Source organism: Ictalurus punctatus, chromosome 22 (genome assembly GCF_001660625.3).
Source record: "Ictalurus punctatus breed USDA103 chromosome 22, Coco_2.0, whole genome shotgun sequence".
Classification (NCBI taxonomy): domain Eukaryota; kingdom Metazoa; phylum Chordata; class Actinopteri; order Siluriformes; family Ictaluridae; genus Ictalurus; species Ictalurus punctatus.
This window is the reverse complement of record NC_030437.2, coordinates 3064853-3080704: the sequence shown is the minus strand read 5'-3', so window position 1 is coordinate 3080704 and position 15852 is coordinate 3064853. Positions and strand designations below refer to the sequence as shown.

The 15852-nt window shown below is 42.9% G+C and overlaps 1 protein-coding gene across 1 annotated transcript in view; it reads left to right on the top strand.

The window, feature by feature from the left end:
• unc5db (unc-5 netrin receptor Db) overlaps positions 1–15852 on the top strand; it is a 162237-nt gene that overhangs the window by 78357 nt on the left and 68028 nt on the right. Inside the window, exon 2 of the mRNA XM_017451208.3 lies at positions 1834–2046. Within this exon, the coding sequence (XP_017306697.1) occupies positions 1834–2046 (213 nt within the window). The remainder of the gene's footprint in view (positions 1–1833; positions 2047–15852) is intronic.

The following is a 15852-nucleotide window of genomic DNA, read 5'->3' as shown; positions in this document are numbered from 1 at the left end:
TGAATCCAGAGCGTGGCCTGACGGAACCAAGCTGAGTTCATGTTCATTAGGACTAGCCGAGGTGGAACGCTTTTAAGACATCAATGGCGGGTCAGACGGACAGAGCGCACAGCGCGACGCGAGGCCAGCGCAGCGGTGGGTGACAGCATGCAGTGATGAACTAAAGGTTATGGTCTTCCTGGGGTCTTTCATTTGGCTCTGCGCCACGCATCAGCTTTAAAGGCTCAGAAGTTAGTCAAGTGTTACTAGTGAGAAAGATTCAATTTCTTATAAAACACAGAGATATGAGATAATTCATGCCGAGTAAAAATTCTAAACTTGAAATGAAATGCGAGCACGGTCACCTAGCTTAATACCGAACCTTGAGCAAGGCCCTTAACCCTCTCTGCTCCAGGGGGCGCTGTATCATGGATGACCCTGCGCTCTGACCCCGACTTCCTCACATGCGGAGAAAGGAATTTCACTGTGCTGTAGTGTATATGCGACCAATAAAGACTCATTATTCATCATATTCATTCTGTCAGCTGTTTAACAGAAGAGCAGACGTGTAAAGTTGTGTACAGCCTGAATCCTGTTGTATTTAACGAGCCAGTTGAGATTTGTTGGGCATTTCAAGACTTCTATAGTGTTTTCCCCACCGTGTCTTCATTGTTGTTTCTATCAGATGTTCTGCAGCTGTCAGTGATGGGGTTGGACTTTTTCTTTTTTGCCTATTTATTTCAGCACAAATCCCCAGCATGGTGTGAAACACAACCATCATGTTCAATGTTGCTCTGGCCTCCAGAGAACGAGAGAGATTGGAAGAGAGGCGTTTGAATGGCTGCGCTGTTTTGCCAAAAATCCCATCTACTGTCTTTGGAATGAGCTACTCCCTCTCTCTCTCTCTCTCTTTCTCTCTCTCTCTCTCTTTTTCTCACCTGTTCTCTCGACCCTCCCTGCCTCTTTCTTCCCGATTATATTTCTGTGTGACCCAAAGACAATAACCTGCCGTAGATTGCTTGTACATTCAGAAATTCGATACCCAGGAAGGAATGTTCTCCACCATGATGAGATACATTAGAGCCCATCCGTTTCTGCGTTTTCAATTCTGCCTTTCTTTTCCCTTTTTCTTTCCACCCCCCCACCCCCCACCCCCCCCCCGCCCCACCACCTTCATCAGGCTTTCGCCTGGAGGAGGCCATCTCCGAATTCGGAGGTCGAACATTAAAGGGTACAGTTGCTCTCCATTTTGTGGCCTGTTAAAGAAAAAAAAAAAAATCAATGCCACTTTGCTCCTAAGGGAAATGGGGGGGAGGGGGGGGGGGTATGGAGTCTGCGGGTTGGTGTTGTGTTTTTCGGAGGGGTTTTTTTCAAGGTTAATTAGAAAGAAAATGTTTGCTATCCTTTGTGAAGTGATGCATGCTTGTAGGCACATGGTTTAAACTGTGAGTGATATGCATGCCTACTTCTGCAGGAACTGACTTTGTGAGTCCTGGACCTGGATTTCTGCATTAACGACTCGGTCTGATCTTCATCCAAGTCATAATAATAGACAAACACATTCTGTGTTTCCGTGGCCGTACGGAGGACATTGATTAGTCGTTCTGCGAACACTTGTATTTAATAACTGCTCAATGGGTCGCTGTAGCTGCTGTTCCGACTCGCACCATGCTGAGGAGGAACGTGAAGCCATTACTCATGAGTAACTGCAAGCCAGATCCAGAAGTACTAAAACAGCCCCTGAGAATGATGCTACCTACACCACGCTTCACCATACACTATTATTATCAACTCTGAGTTTTGCCACTATTCTTCATTATCTCCACACTACCGAACTCTGCTGTCTCTTCCCAGGAACTACGGGAGACGCCGTTTCCGACCCGTCCTCCGTCGGCGGGACGTTGCCGCACTTCCTGCAGGAGCCAGAAGACGCCTATATCATCAAGAGCAACCCGATCCGCTTGCGGTGCCGTGCCACACCCGCCCTGCAGATTTTCTTCAAGTGCAACGGGGAATGGGTTCACCAGAACCAGCACACGGTCCAGGAATACATGGACCAGAACACGGGTAAGCATCTGCGCCGTTTTCCCTTTCAGCGGCACCGATAACGAACGATAACATTACCAGCGCGTCCATTAGGTGGGCGTGGCCAGAGCCGGAAAGGGTTTTTTTTTTTTCTCTGTCTCTTAGTATGATTGTATTTAATTATTTATTTCTTTATGCGTGGATTATTTCTGCACTTTTCCGTGGCTCAAAATGGGTCCACTTTTGGTGGTTAAACTCAGAAAGTATATAATTAGGCAGAAAGGCTTTTTATCAGTCCCACTTAAATACAGCAATTATACAAGTGGCATAAAAACACAGTGCTTTGCTCTGTATTAATAATTACACCATCGCAGCCAGCTCTTTGAAGATATTAAAGCTATCCGCCAATCGTTTCCAGAAACACTTTTACCGACATAGTAATAAGGTACACGTCATTTTTCTGAGCACAAAGACAAGCTCATCTACGCACATCAGGGCCAGATGTTACGGTTGCCTCCTTCACCAGTTTCACTGTGTCCTTTATTTATTTATTTATTTATTTATTTTAAGTCTCATTATCCGAAAATCTAAATAGACTTGGTCCTGAGCCATCTCTTGTACTTGTGCCTCATTAAATTGTCCTGCACCAACGTTAGCAACCCCAACAACAAAGCAGCTCCTTTTCGTAGTTTATCTTTACGATGCCTTAGGTTTACCCGTGCCATTACAGCACTTTAATTCCGCCAAGCCTGTTTTAGGTCATCAGATCGCACTGCGCTGTGTGTGAGCGCTGTGAAAAATCGCGAGAACTGCAGATTAGTTCGAGCTGCAGAGGTGACGACGCGGGCCTATTCTTATGTCAGGCGCGTGTCTCTTGGAGCCATCGGGGTTTGATGGAAAGAAATCCACTTCCTTCAGCGGTATTTAAGTCGTCGTGGCAGGCGGTATCAGTAGGCGTCTTTCCACTTTATTCCCTTTCAAATGTCACGTTCTGCTCTTTTGCTGTGATTCGGATTTGTTTGCATGCTTTGATCCCGTCTTGTCAGATGCGCCGTTGAGTCAATCTGGGAGCTGCCATGATTTTCGTCTTTGCAGCTTCGTGCACAAAAGGTGAGCACGTTCAAGCCAATCGGGGGGGCCGTGTCGGAGAAACGATGGGCTGGCATCCTGATGAGCGCCGACGTTCCTGCAGGGATTTCCAGAATAAAAGCACAAACTAATCCAGCAGCCCGGCTGAAATGCGCCATGATTAGCCAAGACAGGAAAGAGGAAAGCTGCCTTACAATCAGGAAGCCTTCTTTGGCAGGAAGACGCTCTTAATTGCTTGCAGAAGTTCATTATTTGGCTGCGAGATTAATGCGGGTCTGATAACGAGGACGTGAAAAGGGCTCTTTATTTTCCCAGATCGCGCGTTCGAGGGACGGCTTTTTTTTTTTTTTTGTGAATGACTAATTCCAAGCAAAAGCTATACAAATGTAGCTATACAGAACAGTCAAAATTGTGATGATACAATTTTGATTGCACTGGATCCAAACAAAGCGAAAAACAAAAGCGGGACCAAAATGATTTTTTTTTTTTCTTTGCTTTGTTTTTTGTTTTTTTTGTGGAAATCTTCCATATAATCAATGTCAGTTGTGAAAAAGTTTGTCACCAGCTCGTTAGCGTCTCCGCATGAGTTTTGTTTTCTCATCAAAAATCGCGCATAATAGGTATGTTTTTTTTTTCTTTCCCACCCAAGGCTGTGCAAGTGGAACAATGAGATTAAACAAGAGAGATTCAAATTAGCATAATGCTAAATGAAGCAATCGACAGTCCGAGATGATGCTTATCAGTTTCTGGGTACACTCACTGAAAATGTGGCAGATTTTGATTAAAAAAGAAAGAAAGAAAAAGATTTGATTGTGTTTTTATTCATTTCTTTCTTATTTTTTTCTGTTCTTGTTACTACTTTAGTTCTATAATTGAGACTGGTCATTTGCTCGACAGTTTGAATCCCCGGATGTTGCCTAGGCAACGAAAAGCGAGGGAGTTTATATCGGCGCTAAACTCATAACCTCCGATAACGTCATTCTTCTATAGCAGCGCTGTAATGGAACGACAAATACGGCTGGGATTGGATTAGAGCGAGGCCTCTTAATCGCAGACCCGGATCTACAAAGGACTGCACTTTATCGATTAGGACAGCGGCCCTCAATGCAGCTGATATGATCTCTTATTTACCGGCGCCCCAGATGAGGCGCGGCTGCTGATAAACCCGCCAGCGGATGCCCTTGAGTTTAATGCAGGAGAGGCAGGAGCAGTCCAGAGACGTGGGGATAAGCGCCAATTACCCAAGTGACAGAGTGAAGAGGAGGCGAGCTCGGCAATCTTGGCCGAAATCAAGCGTTTCAAACTGTTTCCCAGGCTGGAAAATCAGCAAAGTGGGCATGAAACGAACGGAACGATGTCGGCGCCGTAGCACTAAGCTTTAGCTAAAACGTATTCCCACTACAACTTTTTATTCTTATTTCGAGTTGTGCTTCGGCAGCGCACATGCACGTAGCACGACGCAAATGAGGGAAAACACGGAAAACTTTGGACTAATGATCATAACATTATATAATATAACATAATATACACACCTTAACGTTCACACATTATACACTATATATGGTTATATACGTGTCAAATCACGTATAGAAAATGCTATAGAAGAGATCAACAGAGTCATCATGACAATTCCTCCATGTTTACTAACTGCCCCAGACTCAAAACCCAAATAAACACGTCCTTTAGTTTGTTTAATCACATTTCATTGGCTAGAACGAGGATTAACCAATCAGGGTGGTGTGCATTTGTTTAGTTTTTTTGTTTTTTGTTTTTTAACATTTCCGTTCAAAAGCTACTAGTCAGCTAGTTACACTCTGAGCTCAGGGATATCGAGCTCATGAAGAAAAATCTCATTTCTTACTGGTATATCATTTTAATCATAATGTAATGTTATGTTTCTTGTCATAAAGGTAATGCTAAGATTTATTTAATATATTTCCTCATCCTTTCCAAAAATGAATTCCTGGCTCTTCCATTGGCTGCAGGTTTTCATTCCGACCAATCAAATCGAAAACCTGGAACGAATTTGACACGGCTGAACATAGTTCTTCTTACCACGTCTATTTATTACCGTAATACCGCGCCACTGTGAACGATGCAGCGTCAGTCCAGCATTTGAATAATTCAGCATTAACTTTCACGTTATTGGTGCGCGACTCTAATCTGGCATTAATGTTATTAGTCGCAAATTCCATCTCAAATGGGACCATCACTGATAAGAACGGCCGTTTCAATGCCTGGATTAGTTCACACATGGCTATCAATAATTGATTCTTTTTTGAGGAGGTCAGGCTCCTCATCTATAATTCAGGCCGAGCGCTGTGATTAGACCGAATCAATCTCAGAGCTGTCTGCTAGTTAAAGAGGCATTAAAACATCACTCGGATTCGAGTGATGGATGTTCGGACCGCTCGTAGCCGGGCGTGCGGTTGGAGCTGCCACGCGCTCTGGTTGAACTTCCGACTACTTTCGCATTTGTTTGTAAACATTTATTTACAAATAATAAGGAACAGCGCTGAATCGGGAATGCATCACTGTCGGATATATAGTGCATTATTATGAGTGTAAAACCTATTTTACTCTACACGACTGACAGGTGTTCCTTGTTGTCCGGATGTGTCCTGGTAGATCGATTGTTTAAACAATACATAGCTCTGAACATCCGCTCTTGGTTTTAGCCTTCAGTTTCAGCTGTGAAGACTGCAATTGTTGTTAAAAAGGATAAGCCAACATGAAGATCAGAGAGCTGCCTATGGGAGAAAAGCAAGCCGAGAATGGAGGGAAAAACAATCAGAGCCATTGCACAAACATTGAGCGTAGCCAACTATACTCAACTAACTATTTCTGAAAAAGAAAGAAACCACTGGTTTACTAACATCGAGACATGGAACAAGCCAAGGAAGACAACAACAGCTAATGACAGAAACACTGTGAGAGCTGTGAAGAAAAATCCCAAAACAACAGTCAGTGACATCACCAACAACAACCTCCACAGGACAGGGGTGAAGAAAAAGTGGATGTTTTAAATGGCCAAATCAAGGAAAATGCAACCAAATGTTAAGTAGTATTTACTTTATTTTACTTAAACACATCTAGATGTAAACACCAGGAAATAAAATCTGAAATCAGAAATTCTCGTTTCATACCCATCTTTTGACCTCAAACCCAAATGTCTTTGGTGTACAGCACAAACAAATTAATTGGCCTTGACGCTCCAATAGTTTCAGAGGGGGTCTGTTACAGAAAAAAAAAACCCTCAAGACGATCACCATTACATGATTTATTCCAGGATTTTCTGTTCCTGTTACCTATAGAACTGATAGTGTATTATTATTATTATTAGTAGTAGTAGTAGTAGTAGTAGTAATGTTATACTATTATTAATAATCAGTATAAGTAAATATTTGTTCTATATATTATTATTTATGCTTTTACCCATGTGGACTCAAACAAAGCTATGTGAAGGCATTCTTCTTCTTCTTCTTCTTCTTCTTCTTCTTATTATTATTATTATTATTATTACTATTAATAAAATGCAGCTGCACTACTAGCGGGTCTTCTGTTATAGAAATGAATCAACACCTTCTGACCAATCAGAATCGAGAATTTAGCAGCACTGCGGTGTAAGGTAAATATAAATGACATTACCTAACGAGCGCAATTTGTTCTAGCATCGTCAGGTGATTGAATGTGTAGAGCAGACAGCAAGGCATTGACACAACTGAATATAAAATTTATACTGTATGTGTGTGTGTGTGTGTGTGTGTGTGTGTGTATATATAGCTTCCACTACTGTGAATGATGAATTGTGTGTGTGTGTGTCTGTGTGTGTGTGTGTGTGTGTGTCTGTGTGTGTGTGTGTGTGTGTGTGTGTGTGTGTTTGGAAATAAGGGTCTATTAGTGAAAGAAAGCGCCATGACTGGATGTGGTTATTTTTCCTGCCGACCCAAAATGCCTGAGGTCAGCCAAAGCGAACACTGTATAGATTTACCTCCCACTGCCAGAAATAATGAGGTCCGTTAATGAGTGATGGCAAGTTAGCACCGGGACTCAAGTGTAACGTTGTGTGTGTGTCATATATATACACAGTATCTCACAAAAGTGAGTACACCCCTCACATTTTTGTAAATATTTGATTATATCTTTTCATGTGATGACACTGAAGAAATGATACTTTGCTACAATGTAAAGTAGTGAGTGTACAGCTTGTGTAACAGTGTAAATTTGCTGTCCCCTCAAAATAACTCAACACACAGCCATTAATGTCTAAACCGCTTGCAACAAAAGTGAGTACACCCCTAAGTGAAAATGTCCAAATTGGGCCCAATTAGCCATTTTCCCTCCCCGGTGTCATGTGACTTGTTAGTGTTACAAGGTCTCAGGTGTGAATGGGGATTAGGTGTGTTAAATTTGGTGTCATCGCTCTCACACTCCCTCATACTGGTCACTGGAAGTTCAACATGGCACCTCATGGCAAAGAACTCTCTGAGGATCTGAAAAAAGAATTGTTGCTCTACATAAAGATGGCCTAGGCTATAAGAAGATTGCCGAGACACTGACACTGAGCTGCAGCACGGGGGCCAAGACCATACAGCGGTTTAACAGGACAGGTTCCACTCAGAACACGCCTCACCATGGTCCACCAAAGAAGCTGAGTGCACGTGCTCAGCGTCAAAGCCAGAGGTTGTTTTTGGGAAATAGACGTATGAGTGCTGCCAGCATTGCTGCAGAGGTTGAAGGGGGGGGTCAGCCTGTCAGTGCTCAGACCATACGCCACACACTGCATCAAACTGGTCTGCATGGCTGTTGTCCCAGAAGGAAGCCTCTTCTAAAGATGATGCACATTAAAGCCCGCAAACAGTTTGCTGAAGACAAGCAGACTAAGGACATGGATTACTAGAACCATGTCCTGTGGTCTGATGAGACCAAGATAAACTTATTTGGTTCAGATGGTGTCAAGCGTGTGTGGCGGCAACCAGGTGAGGAGTACAAAGACAAGTGTGTCTTGCCTACAGTCAAGCATGGTGGTGGGAGTGTCATGGTCTGGGGCTGCATGAGTGCTGCCAGCACTGGGGAGCTACAATTCATTGAGGGAACCATGAACGCCAACATGTACTGTGACATACTGAAGCAGAGCATGACCAGTATGCAGTATTCCAGCATGATAACGACCCCAAACACACCTCCAAGACAACCACTGCCTTGCTAAAGAATCTGAGGGTGAAGGTGATGGACTGGCCAAGCATGTCTCCAGACCTAAACCCTATTGAGCATCTGTGGGGCATCCTCAAACGGAAGGTGGAGGAGCACAAGGTCTCTAACATCCACCAGCTCCGTGATGTGGTCATGGAGGAGTGGAAGAGGACTCCAGTGGCAACCTGTGAAGCTCTGGTGAACTCCATGCCCAAGAGATTTAAGGCAGTGCTGGAAAATAATGGTGGCCACACAAAATACTGACACTTTGGGCCCAATTTGGACATTTTCGGCGTGTACTCCCTTTAGTTGCCAGTGGTTTATACATTAATGGCTGTGTGTTGAGTTATTTTGAGGGGACAGCAAATTTACACTGTTACACAAGTTGTACACTCACTACTTTACATTGTAGCAAAGTGTCATTTCTTCAGTGTCATCACATGAAAAGATATCATCAAATATTTACAAAAATGTGAGGGGTGTACTCACTTTTGTGACATACTGTGTGTGTGTGTGTGTGTGTGTGTGTATATTTATATATATATATATATATATATATATATATATATATAACATTTTCATTGCCCAATGATAGTTCCCCTTCAGTCGTGTCTGTCTAAACCGTGGTGTTTAAAGCATGCACAGGCAGAGAACCAGGGCAGAGCACTCACAGAAGAACTTATAATGTACAAAATCATCAAGCAGTCAATAAAACACACACTTACGGCACTTACGGCAGAATCTGAGATTAAAGTCAGTTTGTTGCTTGTTCAGAGAAGTGGAGAATAATTACACCGTTTGGGGTGTGGTGTGGTGGCGATGACACTTGGCCCTACACAAAATATTGATTCATTTTGTAAAACAGCGCCTCTGACAACAGCGCAGCTGCGAAATCGCAGTTTTATATTAACGCGCTCGTTCAAATAGGTTATCGTTTCCATGGCGACAGCTCGTTTGCAGGGACTCGTATTGCACGCACTGATTAAACGAATGTTTCTGGTTGTTGCTATGGTGACGTTTTCTTTAAGGAAACGTAGGCGTATCTAAGAGTCGCTATCCGAAAGCCACAGGGTACACAAACTTTAGCCGTCGACTGCATACGTCCGTGCTAACCCATGTTATTACATTGTTCATGCACAGTGACTCTTATCACTCCAGGTGCGCTCAAATCTCATGAGAAAAGCCTTTTTAAACACAGGCCTGTTAGTGTGTTTTAGCGGGATAACTGCAAAATAGCAGGCCAAAATCAGCAGCTGTCATTTTCTGACATATGAGATTACACTGGCTTTGTCATGCTTTACAGGCTGCAGTTGAGGCTGAACAGCATCTATTTTACTGGGAAAAAATGTTGTATTGGAAAGTTCTGATAGCTTGCTAGAAAAAAAAAATTATTTATTTAAAAAAAAACCACCAACTCCTTATACCTTATCAGGCTCTAACTTTTTCACACTCATTCATAAAAGTTTGCAGTCATGAGTTGTTGCTTTTTTCTTTTCCTGGCTCATGTCAAAGCTCTTCCCAGTGATTGTTGCCAGGCATAATCACGCTGTGAGCAATCGTCGTCCCGGAAGCTGTTTATCATAGTTTTGTTTGCATAGAGAAGTATGAAAGAGCGATAGGGAAGCGGCTGCAGCACTTCTTGTTGTGCTCCTGTCATCATCTCTTTCTGATAAATGACAGCTGAGAAGCATACGTGTAGCTCCTGGACCCGCAGAGCGCCGTGAATAAACAGCAATAAGCGCTGTTTATATAGCACCTTTCATTCGCGATAAAATATCAGGGAATGCACATTGAGAAGTATTTTTACAATGATAAAGAATTTACACATGTATATAAGAGAAATGGTGGTACTTATACTAGAAAATAATACTAAATAAAAAACAACTGTTCGATTATAATTTGGGAAATTTTATGCATTGAGTTTCTGATAAATGAGAAACTCTTAAATCATAACCCTCTACCTCCTCATCTTAACCCTCTACCTCCTCATCTTAACCTTCTACCTCCTCATCTTAACCCTCTACCTCCTCATCTTAACCCTCTACCTCCTCATCTTAACCCTCTACCTCCTCATCTTAACCTTCTACCTCCTCATCTTAACCCTCTACCTCCTCATCTTAACCCTCTACCTCCTCATCTTAACCCCCTACCTCCTCATCTTAACCCTCTACCTCCTCATCTTAACCTTCTACCTCCTCATCTTAACCCTCTACCTCCTCATCTTAACCCTCTACCTCCTCATCTTAACCCTCTACCTCCTAACTACAACCCCCTACCTCCTCATCTTAACCCTCTACCTCCTAACTACAACCCCCTACCTCCTCATCTTAACCCTATAACTCCTCATCTTAACCTTCTACCTCCTCATCTTAACCCTCTACCTCCTCATCTTAACCTTCTACCTCCTAACTTTAACCCTCTACCTCCTCATCTTAACCCTCTATCTCCTAACTACAACCCCCTACCTCCTCATCTTAACCTCTACCTCCTAACTATAACCCCCTACCTCCTCATCTTAACCCTCTACCTCCTCATCTTAACCTTCTACCTCCTCATCTTAACCCTCTACCTCCTCATCTTAACCCTCTACCTCCTCATCTTAACCTTCTACCTCCTCATCTTAACCTTCTACCTCCTCATCTTAACCCTCTACCTCCTCATCTTAACCCTCTACCTCCTAACTACAACCCCCTACCTCCTCATCTTAACCTCTACCTCCTCATCTTAACCTTCTACCTCCTCATCTTAACCCTCTACCTCCTCATCTTAACCTTCTACCTCCTCATCTTAACCCTCTACCTCCTCATCTTAACCTCTACCTCCTAACTACAACCCCCTACCTCCTCATCTTAACCCTATACCTCCTCATCTTAGCCCTCTACCTCCTCATCTTAACCTTCTACCTCCTAACTTTAACCCTCTACCTCCTCATCTTAACCCTCTATCTCCTAACTACAACCCCCTACCTCCTCATCTTAACCTCTACCTCCTAACTATAACCCCCTACCTCCTCATCTTAACCCTCTACCTCCTAACTATAACCCCCTACCTCCTCATCTTAACCCTCTACCTCCTAACTATAACCCCCTACCTCCTCATCTTAACCCTCTACCTCCTAATTATAACCCTCTACCTCCTCATCTTAACCCCCTACCTCCTCATCTTAACCCTCTACCTCCTAACTATAACCCCCTACCTCCTCATCTTAACCCTCTACCTCCTAATTATAACCCTCTACCTCCTCATCTTAACCCCCTACCTCCTCATCTTAACCCTCTACCTCCTAACTACAACCCTCTACCTCCTCATCTTAACCCCCTACCTCCTCATCTTAACCCTCTACCTCCTAACTACAACCCCCTACCTCCTCATCTTAGCCCTCTACTTCCTAACTATAACCCCCTACCTCCTCATCTTAACCCTCTACCTCCTAATTATAACCCTCTACCTCCTCATCTTAACCCCCTACCTCCTCATCTTAACCCTCTACCTCCTAACTACAACCCCCTACCTCCTCATCTTAGCCCTCTACTTCCTAACTATAACCCTCTACCTCCTCATCTTAACCCTCTACCTCCTAACTATAACCCCCTACCTCCCCATCTTAACCCTCTATCTCCTCACATTAACCCCTTACCTTCCCTCCTTAACCCTCTGAGAACTTGCCCTAACACTTATTCTCCCTCATTTTAACAATCCGCCTGCTTATCTTAACCCTCTACTTCATCTTTACCTTCTATATTCTCTCCTTAACTGTCTTCCTTCACACGTTAACCCTCTTTCTTCTCATCACATCCCTTTACCTTCTCACTGTATCCCTCATCGTCCTCATCTCAGACCTCTTCCTCATCATAGTAACTTTCTGCCTCGTCACCTTAACGTCTGCCACCTCACGTAACTTTCTGCCTCCTGACCTTTTTGAGGTCAGAAGATGGGTAAGAAATGAGATTTTATGATTTCAGCTTTTATTTCCTGGTGTTTACATCTAGATGTGTTTAAGTAAATTAAAGTAAATACTACTTAATATTTGGTTGCAGTTTCCTTGCTTGCAATAACTGCAAGAACCTGCAATAACCTGCGACTCAGTGACATCATCAGATTGTTAGTTCGGGGGTTAGGGTTAGGGTGATTCTTCTATGATGGGGGTATGGGGGGGGGGTGGTTCTGCTCAACTTTCGTTAAGGTCTGGTGATTGATTTGTCTGGTCTAAAACCTTCCATTTTTTTCATTTTGACCTTAAACCTTTTTTCCCTCATCTGTAATCTTCTACTTTTTTGCATTAACCCTCGAGCTCCATACCTTAACTCCTCTTCTGAACATTAATCGTCCTCCTTATCTTACCCCTCTAACTCCTGGCATAAACCACTACCTCCTCACCTCAACCCCTTTCATCCTCATCCTGACTCCGTACTCATTCATTTTAATGATGTTTTTTCTCACTATAACAGTATTTCGTCTTCTCGTCCAACCCCCCCCAACCCGGTCCTTCACATCTTAACATTCTACATCCGTGTCTTCACCCTCTTCCACCTCACCTTGAACCTCTACCTCCTCATCTTATCCTCATTCTTCTCATCTTAATCCCTTTTCTTATTTTCTCCACCATCTACCATTTCATTTTAACCTCTGCTTGCTCATCTTAACCCTCTTCCACACTACCTTAATCCTTTCTCCTACATTTTCTCCTTTCTCTTTATCTCCTAATCTCAACCATACTCCTCTTCATCTTTTGGTTTTAGCCCTCACTAGCCTTGTCAACCTTAATCAGTTGAATAATCAGCCTTTTGTTGTGCAAAAGACCATTAATTTTGTTGACACACGGAACATAAAAGTGCCTCAGTCCCTAAATATTTTAGGGATCTTTTATTCTCACCCATCCTGCCAGTGTACGTTCCAAAGTTACAGGCTGTATTAAGTGTAGTACAAGATAGCCAGAGGCGGGAGACGGTATGAGTACAGATTTTACTCTGCACCAATCCGAGAATCTGCACTGGCTAGCAAGGGTCACACAACAGGCAGCCAGAGGCAGGTGGACGCTAATCCATAATCCGAATGAAAGTGGACAGGCTTGGTTCAAACTGAAAAAAAAAAAAAGTCTAGAGATACCCAAACTAGAGGAAGCACGGCTTAAAAGTGGAGCAGGAACACATGCAAGACTTCACAGAGAAATGAGACGAATGCATTTCATTGCAGACAGACTTGGTATTTTTATCACCAGATTTACTCTGGGATTTAGAGAAGTGATTTCGACATAAAGAGGAATGCTATAAAAAGTAATAGAAGATGTATTTTTTGTTGTTGTACTTTTCCTGAAGGAAAACTCAGTGGATTGTTGTTTGCACCTGTTGCTCCATGACAATGTGTTTTTGGGCTGGAGAGCTTCTTTTGGTTCAAATGCAGTAGTTGATAGAAACCACTGATTTCTATTTGTAATATTTATTTAATGTTTTAGAAAACATTCCGATGGGGGAGGAAAGCCCTGGGGTTAAATGCGACAGATTTGAGAGATGAAACCTTCATACAGATATGGAGAAATCTGATCCTAAATAAACACTCTGAGAGACTTTGATAACGCCAGAGCTCGAGGTTTTTTTCTCTTCTGATCCATCTTAGCACATTTGTGACATTTTTGCACACTGGCCTTGAATTATTAAAAGGTGGCCATGAGCATGTTTTCTTCCGCGTATTCAGTTTTAACAAACAGACCATCGAAATCAGAATGCCTTCAGTCTTCAGTCATACATCTCGTTGCCAGAGAATGACTAGACTACACACACCTTTAAAAAAATTTCTAAAGACGTCATGCTCATCACACCGTTTTTACAAATATGCGAAATACACTTTTTAAAATTCTTTTATAAAATGTTCCAAATTAAATAATCAGCCTCGGAGATCCTAAACAAACCAACACCATATGGCACATAGGCCAAGCTCTTGTAATTACAATAGCAAATGATTAATAAGGAAATGAAAAATGCTCACTTCCTGCCGCCTCAAACGAGGACCGAGACGTTCTATAAGAATAACGTGTTATGCCCCTCGGCGACACGTACACTCGGTCACGGAGAGCCAGTCCGGAGCGGCCGTTTCCTTGTTCTGCTCTATAATCACAGCTAATAATGAGAATTAACACGGCACGGCTTCTCCGAGTCGCACATCGGGGCTACGGTGTTTTAACTTGTTCAGCTTGTGTTGAGGACAACATGAGGAAACAGTGCTGAACCGAACCCCCCCCACGCCACCCCCGCCCCGTCCGCCCCCCGGGAGGAGCATGATTTAGATTCACCGCACAAAGCAATCTCTCAGACTCTCGGAGGAAGATGTTATTAAAAGAATTACTGTGCTAAGCGGAGTACAATATGCGAAAATGAATTAAACATCTTTTAATCTACAAGCCCCCACAAAGTGCCGTTATTTATTTCTTTATTTTTAATCCAGCAGTCAGAATTGAAATTTTGTTTACACAGCACGCTGAGATGAATGGGACTCAAAATTTGAGAATGTCAGCTTTATTTATTTCTAAGCATTTATATGAGCGTATGAAGAACTACACTGCTTGGCATTTAGGAACCCAACCCTGTTTCGTGGGCGTTCCACGACATTATGTGCAGCTAAGGATGGATAAAAAGTACGACATTTCGACCCCATTGAACACCTTTTGGGATGAACCGGAACTCCGACTGCACCCCAGGTCTCCTCACCCAACATCGGCGCTTGACCTCTTGTAGGTGAATGAACACAAATCCACAGTCACGCTCCAAGACCTAGTGGAAAGCCTTCACAGACGAGTAGAGCTTATTATAGCAGTACATGGGGAATACATCTGGCGTGAGCTGTTCAGCAAGCACATATGAGTGTGATGGGACAATTTGATACATTGTACCATTATATGAGTAAAGTTCTAGTAGTAGTAATTTTAAACAAAGTGTGTTGTTATTCATTTCAAAGGCTGTAGTTCCACCAAACTGTGGGCAATTTTATTTTACTATAACTTGTTTACGCAGCCCACCATTGTGATTTCCCAGAACCCAGAACCACCTCTTGTTTCCCGCCTTCTCCCATGACTAATTTGTCAATAGTATACCCCTTGTGTGACTACAGCAATTCTTAGCAGTACTTTTTTTAGTTCCACAACCTCACTGTTTGGCCGTTTCCTAGTTTCCTAGTCTCTAGTTCTTGGGTTTTCTGCTTTTTGACCTCAGTCTACCTGGATGTTAACATGACTCTACCTCTGATTACGGCGGCTCCCTGTGATCTGCCCCATGCAGATTCTCGGCGGGATGTTCACAGCAAGAAACGGCTAAATACAGAGACATATCTACTACTGAGTCTCGGACTCGCTTTTGTACCAAAGGTGTGTACATCTCTCTTTTAATCCAATGTGTATTGTTCCGTAAAAAGAGAGGTACGAAGCACAGAACCCATTTGAGTATAAAACGGCTGTAGTCAAGAACATGTCGTTCGAGACCGAGACTTTTACTGGTCAACACCAAGATGAGGCCCTGGATTAAAGAATACCAAAATAAGACCAACAAAGACCTCCTTTTTTTAGCTCCACTCTTTTTT